An 11,820-nucleotide genomic window follows, 5' to 3' on the forward strand; every position below is an offset into this window, starting at 1 on the left:
ATAATATATCGCACATTAGATTTTTTCACTTAATTTTTTGACTAGGTAACAGTCATGTGATTCAAAAACCCCGGTGTACAAAAGGGCACACAGGGAAAGGTCTCATTGCACCACTGCCCCGTGGTCCCACCCCAGGGGGCCACTGTTACGTGTGTCATACCTTCCATGATGGACGGATGGACGGACAGATGGATGGATGGCCTGATGGACAGATGGACAGACAGACAGAGCGATAGAGATCGGTGATAGATACACAGATAGATAGATAGATAGATGATAGATTTCAAAGTTTTTTTAATACACTTGTTGCTCCTTATCCATTGATTCTTCTCTCTCTCTCCCAGGGCTTACTTTCTTGAGACTTCCTTCTCACCACACGTGTGCACACGCACACACGCACACACCCTCCCCCCTTCCCCACCACAGACCTAATGTCACTTCGCCTCTCTCCACAAGCCTCCACTTTCTCACTCGGCCTGTCCGAAGCCCCACAGGGGGCACTCATGGGGCCCCTCCCTTGTTTCACACACACAGGGCAGGGAAACCACCAGGTCTGCCACCCTCACAGCACCTCGCACTCATGCACGGGGCAGAGGGAGCGTGGGGTGACACTCATCACTTTACTAGCTCCATGCAGGTTCCATCTGGCCCTGAGCCCCCACCGTCAGATGAAGAGGAAATAATGTCTTTTTTAAGGGTGGGGGGCTGCCCATCCCTCACCCCCCCAGGGCTTCTGGAGGTCTAGGTGGCCCAGAATGTCCAGGGGAAGCCCTCTGTCTTAGCCAGCTGCTGCCAGCAAGTGTCCAGGCCTTCGAGGTCCCCAAGTGGGGATGTTCTGGATGTCTGAGCCACACCCAGAGTCAGGGACCTTTGTGCACTGAGATCGGGAGCAGGGGGCTCAGAGTCAGCCTGCCATCTCACTGAGGCCTCTCTCCGAAGTCCTGTTGGGCCAGGGGCTGTCCTCACCCCCAGAGAGGCTCCTCTTTTCCTCAGCTCCTTCTGCACCATAAGATCTCCCGCCTCCTTCTATGTGAGTCTGATCCCCAGACTACGTGCTCCCTCAGGAGAGGCACCATGTCCAGTCCCTCTCCAACCCCCTGTGCCAGGCATGCAGCAGGTGCTCAATAAACCACTGCTAAGTGACCCCTGGGTGACCACCTGCTTCCTAGCCAGCCGTGTTTTCATCTCTGGATAATCTACACCTCCTGCCTTTATAATCAAGGCAGGAAGAAACTGCCCCAACAGAGAAACTTGTCCTCAGCAGCTCTCTGCTCACTGGCTACAGAGGTTTCCTGCCTAGACCCTCATGATCCTCCAGACGGACACGCAATGTGCCCACACGCATCGTCTCTCATTTCACTTTCTAACCTTTTATCCTCATCTTATTTTGGAACCACTAATCCTAAAGAACCCCCTGGGTGGCCCAGTCACCCATGAAAGATCACCAACACAACCAAGGGTTGGGTATCGCTCTGAAGCCTGTTGTCTGGTTCACCAAAACCAAGAGGTGGACAGCGCAGTCACAGTGGTGACCGGCACGCCCTTTCGGAAGCCCAGGCTCCTCTTTGTTCCAGATTCCTTAATCCTGCCGAAGTCTGGCTCCAGCTGTGCTCACATCTGCATAAAAAGAGGGACATGAGCCAAAGTGGGTATTAGGCAAAGTCCTGGCAGGTGAGCACAGCGTTCAGCTCCCTCCTGACGCCGAGCATGGAACCCACAGGTGGGGTTTGTTCCGCACATGCCGGTGGAGCAGAGAAGGGGGCAGCTCCAGGAGGTTTCAAGAAAGAAAGACATGGAGAAGGCGGTTTCCTCTTGCCCAAATCATTCAACCTACCTCCCTGTGTCGAGTCTGATCCCCAGATACACATTCCAGGATCTGCCTATAACAAAAGGAGCCAGGTGTCTGAGGAGCGCAGCTGGCCCACCACGGTTCAGGCACGGAAGCTAGGTGCAGGCACACAGGACAACCGGCCCCCGGAGCCTCCTGGGCCATGAGGCGAGGATACAGGCACAGCCACCCGGCAGCCACTGCAGAAGAGGCTGAGTGCCCTGAGAGGGAAACAGAGGGGCCAAAGCTGCCCGGCAGGGCTCAGGGGGGTCCTGGGGGCCAGGCTCTCTGGACTGAAGATGCCGGGATGGAGTGGCGGAGGAGCAGAGAGCCAACCTGGCCAGGGAGCAGGGGCCCCACGCTGTCCAGGGAACAGTAAGGAGATTAATAATGCTGAGGGCCACCATCTGTCGGGCACTTACTGCTGTGTTAAGTGGCTTCGAGCCGAGCTTCATGCCTGCCTTGCAGCAACCAGCTGAGACAAGTGCCACCAGCGGGGCAGGGCAGAGGACAGGCGCACTGGCCGCCGGAATCAGCATGTCCAGCCAGATCTCGAATCCACATGACTGCTGGTGGACCTGGGCCATCGCGGAATCCTCTCTAAGCCACCTCTCCCCCGTGGCATTGTGGGGACAGCCCCCTTCACAGATGGGAAGCGGAGACTCAGGCCCCGCCAGCTGACCCCGCTCTGAGTGTCGTCCCAGGGGGTGAGGCTGACCAGAGCCTGCACCGGCCAAGGGGCGGCGCGCACCCGCGTGGCTCCAGCTGCGCACTAGGAAGCCCGAGCGCGCGTGCGGGGCTGGCCGGACAGACGGCGGGCAGGGCAGCCAGCCCGTCGGAAGCCCCGGGGACGCGCCGTGTGGTCCCACTGCCCGGAGGAGGAACCCGGAGCCTAACGAGGCGCAGCGCCCGGCGCGGCCCACACAACGACCGCGGAAGAGCCAGGAGAGGACCCGGAAGCCCGACCGAGAGTCCACATCCCGCGGGAGGGAAAGCGCGCTCTGCGCACGCGTCCGGGGCGGGCACCGCGGTGGGCGTGGCCTGGCGGGAAGGGGCGGAAGGAAGCCCGCGGGGGCGGGGGTGGAGGGGCGGAGCCGGCGGCCATAACGGCCTTGATTGGGTGCTGCTTTGAGCGCGTCACCGGACCGCCTTCAGGCCCCGCCCAGGCCCCGCCCCCGCCGCCCGGGTTAACCCTACAAGGCCCACCTGCCGGTCACCCGTGAGGCGGTGGTCCCGGCGGCTGGGCCCCCTGTCGGCCAGGGCAACAATGGAAGCGCTGGGAGCCCGCGCCCGCAGAATTGTCGGTTGCTGGTTCTTTTGTTCTTAGCCGCTTTATTGAGACGTAATTTGCAATTCCGCCCTTTGAAGCGCGCAGTTCACGGAGTTGTACCCAGAGCTGCGCAGCCACCGCCACCGCCTGATTTAAAGGTTTCCCTGCCCCCTCCAAGTCCGCTCTATTTCCGCGACCCGCCCGTTCTGACGGCGCTGCGCCGCGGGGCCCGGCCGCCAGGGGGCGCCGCGAGCCGGCCCTCAGTTGCGCCTGCGCCGACGCCGCGCGCGAGCCCGAGCGCGAGCCCCGGAGAGCGCGCCCGCCCCGCGAGTGCGCCTGCGCGGAGCCGTGGCCGCGCCCGCTCCCGCCGGGGGGCTCGTCGCTGGGCGGCCGGGCTATGGGGGAGGCCGAGGTGGGCGGCGGCGGCGCGGCGGGCGACAAGGGGCCGGGCGAGGCGGCCACCAGCCCGGCCGAGGAGACGGTGGTGTGGAGCCCCGAGGTGGAGGTGTGCCTCTTCCACGCCATGCTGGGCCACAAGCCCGTCGGTGAGCCGGGCGCCGCGGACCCGCGTGGGGGCGGGGCGGGCGGGCAACGGCCGGGGGCGCGGGCGGGGCGGAGTCTGCTACACCCCCACTCAGTGCCCTCGCGGACCCTGCCCCTCCTGCACCCCAACCCCGTGCCCCCGGCGGACCCTGCCCCTCCTGCACCCCAACCCCGTGCCCCCCGCGGACCCTGCTCTTCCGGCACCCACCCCTGACCTGTCTGCACCCACTCACCGTTTTCCCCTCCTACACACCCACCACTGCTCCCTCCTTCATTCCCACCCCTGCCTCCCCCTACACCCACCCACCTGGCAACCCCTCTTGCACCACCACCCCCTCCTAAACCCACTCCTACCCCCTCCTGTACCCCCACCCCCTGCCCCCCTTTTTACTCCTTCCCCCATCTCCTACCTCTGCCCCCTTTCTCCTCCCTGCCCCATCTACTCCTCCCCTCTTAGCTGCTGATCCCTTCCTCCTGTAGGTGTGAACCGGCACTTCCACATGATTTGTATCCGGGACAAGTTCAGCCAGAACATTGGTCGTCAGGTCCCATCCAAGGTCATTTGGGACCACCTGAGCACCATGTATGACATGCAGGCCCTGGTGAGCTGACCCTTCCCTCCCCAGTCCTCCCAAGGCCAGAGCCTCGCCTTCCCCAGACAGATCGGGTGGCAGAGTGCCCCTCTTGCCTCCCCTTGGGGCTGTGCCAGACTCCTGTTCTCAGAGAGCTTGATGTCCCGTGGACGTCCCGTGGGGGATCACGATAACAAGAGAGCTCCAAGTAGTTCTACAAAATCTACAAGCTTAGCTCTGGTAGCTTGTTACTTGTGTGGAACGTCTCTTAGATTGGGTGGTCAGTGGAGGTCTCTCCACAGAGGTAACTGGAGAGCTAGGCCTGTGGGGGGCCCTTAGGCCTCTGTCGGTCTTATGGGAGGGCCCAGAGTGCTCCAGGCAGGAAGCTGGCCAGAGGGGAGTCACATTAAGGGGAACAGCAGTGAGTACCAGGCACACAGGGAGGCCTCATGGAACCCCCAGCTAGCCTGGGCAGGTGAGCAGGTTACCTGGGTAACCAGGATGGCGAGAAGAGACAGAGGAACGGCAGGTGTCGAGGCCCCGCAGCAGCAAGAGTTGGTGGATCAAGGAGCTTAGAGAGGCGAGTGCACTTGGAGAGTGGGGGGGACAGGGGGCAGGGGACTAGAGGGGTGGGAGCCTGTTCCGGGGTTAGTAAGGCTCTGTCTCCCCCTGGACTTGGGCTGCACCAGCCCTCCCAGCTGAGACCCGGGGGGTCTCGCCGAGACGGGGAGCGCTTGCCCTGGCCTTGCGTCCAGATCCTGCAGTGCCACTTGCTTCCTGTTGGCCTTGGGTGAGTCGTTTGCAACTCTTTGTCATAGCGTAGAAAGGGCATAAAGATGACAGCTGTAGCCTGGCACTGACCGCCTAGCCTGCAGCATGCGCCCTAGAAACTCGAGCCACTGCTGCTGCGTTCAGGACAAGCTGCTAAACTGCAGGAGGGCCTCCTGGAGTGGCCTCACTTGTGGGTCAGAGCACGTCTGCTCTCGTGAATTCCCATGCCTGTCATGTTGTGGGGTCACCTGGTCCCCAGGCACTCCCCGTGGCCTGACTCCAGGCTGGGGGGGGCCGGATCTGGACACAGAGATGAGTGCAGCAGGGTCCCTGTCCTGGGGGAGCCCCTGGTGCAGAGGGGAAGACGGAAAGACAGACAGACAGCTCTGAGCTGCAGACAGTGGCTCAGAGGAGCTTGTAGCTGTGAGGCCCCACACGGGGCCCGTGTGATGCGCAGGGAGCTGCAGGGTGCCACTTGTTCAGGACTGGCCAAGACCTTGGGACTGTCCCCTCCTTAGACCTCATCACCACTATGAGTCTGATGCCAGAGTCACCCGGGGCCTTGTGAACACAAGTCCCTGGATCCACCCACAGGTGACCCATGGGCACAGGAATGGAGGAGCTTTTGAAGCTCCCAAATGTCAGTCAGCGCATTGCGGTGTGGAGGCCTCATCTCTTGCATCTCCCTCCCAATTGAGACCCTCCCAGCAGCTCAGCTTTCCCTTTGGCCAGCAGTCTGTGTTTCCAGGGTCCTGGCCCCCCTGGCATGTGTGCCCTGCAGGACAGGTGGAACCCCATAAGCGTTCGACATGCCTTGCTCTACTTTGCTCCCTTACCTGATTGCCGTGAGGCTGGCTTTCCTGCCAGCAGCCTGGCTCCTGACAGGCGGATGGGCACTCAGGTGCCGTGTCCGTTCCTCAGGGCTGTCACCGCCCTCTGACTATGCTCTCGGGGTAAGGGAGCCGTCGGCAGGGAGTCCAGCCTGCCCCGTGGCAGCCACCCCAGCCTCATCTTGGGGGCTCCTGCCCGTGGCCTGCACTGTAGTTTTTGCCTCCCCTGAGTCTGTGTGAGAAGCCCAGCCCCGCTGACCATGCCAGCAGAAAGAACGAAGGGTCTTCACACTCCCGGGGCCCACCCGCTGCAGCCCTCTAGGACAGCTGTGTGTGTTCATTGGCTGCTCCTGAATGGCTCTTACACGTTTTTAGTGACTTGCTAAAATCACTTTTTCTTGTTTGTTTCTTATAAAAAAATAAAATGCCCTGTTTACCATCAGCATGAGTCTGAGATTCTTCCATTCCCGAATCCAGAGAGGAACTTCGTCCTTCCGGAAGAGATCATTCAAGAAGTCCGAGAAGGTGAGACTCCAGGGGTCAGATTTGGGAATTAGACAAGACGGGATGTGGTGTCAGGGTGAAGGTCATGACCTCAGGGAGGAGTGAGGGTTGCTGGTGTGATGCTCAGTCCACCTGGATTGGGGAGGCCTGGGGAGCCTCCAGGGATGAGGGGGGACTTTGATCAAGAACACTCGACTTTCTCTAAAAGCAGCCTGGCCGCAGCCGAGGTCCACACACACCTCCCGAGTCGGGAGCAGCCCAGCCTGAGCCACCCGCAGGTTGGCTTCTAGTAAATGTCAGCTGTGTCCCCCACAGGAAAAGTGATCATTGAAGAGGAAATGAAAGAGGAGATGAAGGAAGACGTGGACCCCCACAACGGGGCCGACGATGGTAAGTGTGGAGCACGCCCCACCCCTCCCCTGAGGCCCGGGACCCAGCACCCCACCCGCTGCAAGGCCTCCCTGCAGGGCGCAGCCACACGACCCCGGCCTGTGTTTCAAGTCCACTTGTAGCCAGAGCCGCTCTGTCTGGTTCAGCAGTTAAGAAGGCAGCTTCCATCTGCTCAGATGGGAGCCTCGATGTGTGTGGAAGTCGTGCATGTGGCCAACTCCGTGAAGGAACCACAGGGCAGCCTCGGGCACCAGTGTCCACTCAGGTGGACAGTGCGCAGTGCAAGGGGCCCGACTGGAGTAAAACGTGTGCCTGTCGTCTCAGAGCAGGACAGACCCTGGATAGCAGAGATGCGCAGGGCCCACGCCTTGTTCCGCCTTGTAGGACGGGCGCACATGGACGGCCGGGCAGGGTCCTGCAGTCTGACCGCATGCTACCCGAGGCCCACACGGTAGGCAAGTCCTCAGGAGGACCAGGCACTCTTCAGGCCATGCGGGCGCCCCCAGCTCAGGAGAAGACTTTTGGTTCAGAGTGTCACGTGTGTAGATACAGATTTTTTTTAACTGAACAGGAAGATGAAATAAAATTCTGGATATTCTGTTTTCAGCCAAATGATTTTGTCTCCCAGTTTTTTCATCTTCAGGAAGCTTGGGGAAAGCCACAGAAAAACCCAGCAAAGACAAAGACAAGAACTCCTCAGACTTGGGGTCCAAAGAAGGGGCGGACAAGCGGAAGCGCAGCCGCGTCACCGACAAAGTCCTGACCGCCAACAGCAACCCCTCCAGCCCCAGCTCCGCCAAGCGGCGCCGAACATAGATGCTCCCCGGGGCACAGAGGAAGGCGGCTGGGCGGGAGCCGTGCTCACCAGGCAGGCAGCTGGCCAGACGCCGGAGGCCCCACACTGCCCGCTCAGACCATCTGGGCTCTGGTGGACCCTCGGGCCCAGGACGCCTGCTCTCAGGCATTGAGAGGTGTGAGTTGCGAGCCAGGCTCTGTCTTCTCTGGATGTCCACGCGTGACTGCCCGTGGTGTGGCATCAGCTCCACCTCTGCTGAAGCGCGGGTGGGCCTGAGGCTCCTGGCCGCGGAGGCACAGTGGGCCAGGCGGAGACCCGGCACAGCAGGCAGTAGAACGAGTTCCCCTCCCGCCTCTGAGGAGCGCTGGTCTTCCCGGGTGACTCGGCTCTTCCCGTGCATCCATCCGTCCATCTGTCCATCTGTGAGCCACTCCTACAGTGACTGCCTCCTCAGGAGACAGTCAGGCCCCTGGGCCCATGCCGTGCCCCCCTCGCCGCCTGAGAAACCGAGGACTGGATGTTTTGCCTCATTCACTTGTACTGTAACGATGTATATAATTTGGTTGGTATTTCATTATTTAATTTTTAAGAAGCCTATTTTACTAGTGTTTTTTATGAGGAAAATACTGCAGAAGTTGAACCTGTGTTGTATTTTTTCTGAGATGTTTTGTTTTAAGGTGATGACTACTGAGGTACTTTTTGCTCAGTTTTTATATGCCAGTACAGAGAATTTGTAGCGGTTATTTTTGTATTACTGAGTAGCTAGCAAACAGACCAAATGAGTGAGTGAGGGGAAGGCTCAGCCGTGGGCTGCCCAGGCGGTGGCCCCAGGGTGACTAAACACTGCCGTTCGACTGCGGAACATTAAAGCACAAAAAGCAAGCTGGAGTCGTGTGATTCTGAAGCGAAGATGAGTTACCTTTTCCTACATTAGGAAGTTGGTGTTTTTCCAAGGTTTGTAACTGCAGCTTACACTTAGATGACTTATTAACATTCATTGGATACAGTGTATATACAAAATAGTAACAGGCCAGAGAGGTTACTTTGTTGAGGGTGACTAGCCCTTCAACTGCAAAATGTTGGGAGAGCAAATGGGAGAGCTGGCGCCTCCTTCGGGCTGGATGGCCTGTGTGCCGTGAGGCTGCGGGCTGCTTGCTCTCCACGACGAGGGTCCAGCCATTCCACGTGGACCGAAAAGGAGGCGCTCTCCCTCCTGGCCAGCCACCACGCCCCGGCTTTTCCTCTCGACAAACCACGAGGAGACAACTGCCAGCCCCCCAGCGGACGGAGCCTTCCCACCGTCCAGGAGCAGGAGGTCAGAAGGTGCCACAGCCCATGAGGCCAGGCCAGGCAGCGTTTCTTCTCCATTCTGAGATGACGTCCCTGAGGTCTGCTGCTGTCCGAGCGCAGCAGATGCCACACTCGCCCTGAATACTCACATACGGGGCTCTCTGTCGCTCTCCCCCGCCACGGAGCAGGCAGTGTGCTCTGCATGCGTCTGAGAGGGAAGAGGGGGCAGAGGTCCGCGTCGTAGTAGGTTCTAGAACCGACTGGGGGGGAACACGCGCCTGCCTTCTTGGCTTCCCTCTCATGGCCAGCATGTCCTGCAGCCCGCCATCAGTCCTCGCTCTGTGCCAGGTCCTGTCGCTGGAGTCAGGATGTGTGAGCCCCGACCTGTCAGGGAGGCAGGACAGCCGGCACGGGGGTGGCACGTGGTGCAAGGAAGGAGCAGGATGGGGCGGGGGGCTCTTCCCCAGGCTCACTGGTGAACCCCCATCTGAAACAGCATCTTCTGGGACCTCAGAACACACTGGAAAAGCCTAATCAATAAATCAAACCTGCCTCATTTCAATTATTTTACATTTTACTGCCCTTCCAGGGGAAGGGGGCAGCCTGCAGGGCAGACAGTGGGTGCTCCCCAGCCTCGGGCGTCCCGCTCTCGCCCTGCTCCCTATGGCCTCACACCTGCCAGTGAGACTGAGCCAGCAGCCATGCTGGGTGGACAGATGCCCGTGCTCTCTGCGCTGCTCCATCTTGACCAGCTCACAGGATCTTGGCTTCCCTGTGGGCAGGTCCAGCTCAGTCTGTGCAGGTCAGACTCACAGGCATGTGTCACACCTAAGCTCTCCTGGCCTAGGGGTCTGTTCTGTGACACGAGGGTCTCGTACCCTCACCACGTAACGCAGGAGGCGCCGATGGAAGTCGGATGTCGGATCTGAAAGAGAAGACGGGGCCGCGGAACTAAGGGACACGGCGTGGTTGGTTCTGCAGTTCACTCTCTGCTAAGATTCCAGTTGTTAAAAACCTCTGTGGACCGAAGACGAGAACCCTCCACACAGGCTCCCTCCGCCAAGGACACCTGGGCCCGAGCACCTCCCCTGCAGCCACCAAAGACCTTTCCTGCATGGCCAGCCGGTGGGAATCGGGTAGGTGTGTGCTCAGCTCTCCCTTCTCTGGCCCAGCCAGACCCCCTGGATGGTCCCGAGGGACCGTGGCTCCCAGGCAGTTGGTCAGTTCATGTTGCTTGGCACGCGCAGGGTGCAGTCAGGCTTCCCACACGGCAGGTCGCGTGGGGATGGGGCAGACTTCAGCCAGATAACGTGGCTGTAACTATTTTTGCCTGAGGAAAGTGTTCCCGCAGGTCTAACCTGAGTCCACCTCAGCAAAACTAACTCCTCAAGACCCCTCAGGCGGGAGCACCGCCTCCAGGCAGACCTCCTGCTGCTGATGCCCGAGGAGTGCCCCTCTGCAAGTGCCTGTGGGTGTGACTTCCGGGGGGCATTGTGGCAGGCGCACCACTCTTAGCCCCTTGCCCAGCCTCACAGCCAGCTGTCTGGACGCTGAGCCCACAGTGGCGTCCCTGGACAGCAGAGGGGAAGAAACGCCACCCTGTCACGTGGAGCCCCGGCTCTAGCTTGTTCCCACAGCAGAATCTGGGCTTCCCACATTAACACCCTCGGAGAAGAACTCTGCACAGACTGCACACAGGAACACCTAGAGACGCAGCTGGGTGTGGCAAGGATTTGTAAAGCAGGAGCTGGGCGATGTCTTAAGAACAAGTCTCTTGGGGAAGTGGCCTGCAGTGTGGCCCTGGCAGCACACAGCAGTGAGGAGGCTGTGGGCGCTGAGCACTGCCAGGCCAGATGATGAAGAGACATCCTCCTCCAGAGCAGGCTTGTCTCTGTTTTCTGGGGCAGAGAAGGGGCAGAGCCTGCACACCAAAGTGCTCTCAGCACAGCCAAACCCTGGATGATGGCCCCAGCACCCATCCACGCCTCCATCAGAGGCCCCCCACCTACCCAGACGTCACACTCAGTGTCTCCAAGGCCAGCTGCAGATAGGCTACAAGAAGGTCAGGCCCAAGTCAGCAATCCACAGTTGGCGGCAGCTGCTGGCTCTCTTACTCCCCGGGAAACCCACCCTGGCCGTTGATGGAGGACAATCTGCAGAAATGCCCAGAACACTATCCCTTTGGGGGGGGGGGGGTAGGCACCACCACTCCTTTCAGAAGTGAGACAGTGTGTACCCAGCCACGTGAGACTGCCCAGAGAGCTGACGGAGGTTGACAACTACCACCGAGAAAGGGCTTTGGCTGTGCCCATGACCAAGACTGGAAGGTTCTCCACAGCTCTTGGCTGTCATCAGCTGCACAGCTTAAAAAGTGTCACCACCTCCGGGCACAGGCAGCCTGAGGCCTGTCAGCTGGCTTGCAGGGCTGGGAGAGGCCAGCGTCCCTGTGGGCTGGGCCTAGACTTCACCTTCTCACCCCCATTCCCCACAGGCAGCTCTCTCAGGAGCTATCCTCATGGCCAAATCTAAAAGCCAGACTTGAGTTTTAGCTAAAAACAACAAAATGGTATAGTAATTACAGAAGAAGAATTTTACCTAGGGTAGCCACTCCCAATTTTCATTTTGAGGCGTGGGTCACCGACTTTGCTGGAGCTCCCGTGGCCACCCAGCAGATGTCAAAGGCAGAGGTTAAGTAAGGGACTCACGGGCACTGGGAAATTTGCACCCGAAGGTGGCCTTCAGCTGCCTGAAACCTGCCAATGTCTGTAAAGAGGGCAGCCACCACCAGCCACCTCCCAGCCCCGAGAGGCCCCTAAGGGGGCACTTATCTGGAGCCAGCCTGTGTCAAGCAGCCCGAGGGTAACCCCACCTCCTGGTGTTCCAGCCTTTGTACGGTGGCCCCACTGAGTGCAGGCAGCACCCGTGTCTTACAACCAACAAAATGTGGCAAAGGGGACAGAGGTCAGGCCCACGAGGACGTGCATTATCGGATTCTGAGCACACTGGGGACACCCTCCTGCTGGACT

The 11,820-nt window shown here is 59.9% G+C and overlaps 1 protein-coding gene and 1 long non-coding RNA gene across 3 annotated transcripts; one reads left to right on the forward strand and one right to left on the reverse strand.

The window, feature by feature from the left end:
• Positions 1 to 278: 278 nt before the first annotated feature.
• Positions 279 to 2,831, reverse strand: LOC106836332 (uncharacterized). The gene is made up of 3 exons (XR_001399312.3): positions 2,251 to 2,831; positions 1,835 to 1,880; positions 279 to 1,617 (listed from the first exon to the last, which is right to left on the reverse strand). It is a non-coding gene; the product is annotated as an uncharacterized lncRNA (long non-coding RNA).
• A 556-nt stretch (positions 2,832 to 3,387) lies between these two features.
• On the forward strand, positions 3,388 to 8,386 carry MRGBP (MRG domain binding protein). 2 transcript variants are annotated; one of them, XM_044748647.2, is made up of 5 exons: positions 3,388 to 3,643; positions 4,122 to 4,243; positions 6,258 to 6,339; positions 6,634 to 6,708; positions 7,337 to 8,386. In XM_044748647.2, exons 1-5 carry the CDS (start codon positions 3,496 to 3,498, stop codon positions 7,522 to 7,524), a joined length of 615 nt encoding a protein of 204 aa, XP_044604582.1. In that variant the 5' UTR covers positions 3,388 to 3,495; the 3' UTR covers positions 7,525 to 8,386. The 2 variants fall into 2 exon arrangements, with proteins under 2 accessions (XP_044604582.1, XP_044604584.1); XM_044748649.2 differs by lacking the exon at positions 7,337 to 8,386 and adding an exon at positions 7,093 to 7,291 and having other exon boundaries at positions 3,390 to 3,643.
• The last annotated feature ends 3,434 nt before the right edge of the window (positions 8,387 to 11,820 follow it).

This window comes from Equus asinus, chromosome 15 (genome assembly GCF_041296235.1).
Source record: "Equus asinus isolate D_3611 breed Donkey chromosome 15, EquAss-T2T_v2, whole genome shotgun sequence".
In the NCBI taxonomy this organism is placed as follows: domain Eukaryota; kingdom Metazoa; phylum Chordata; class Mammalia; order Perissodactyla; family Equidae; genus Equus; species Equus asinus.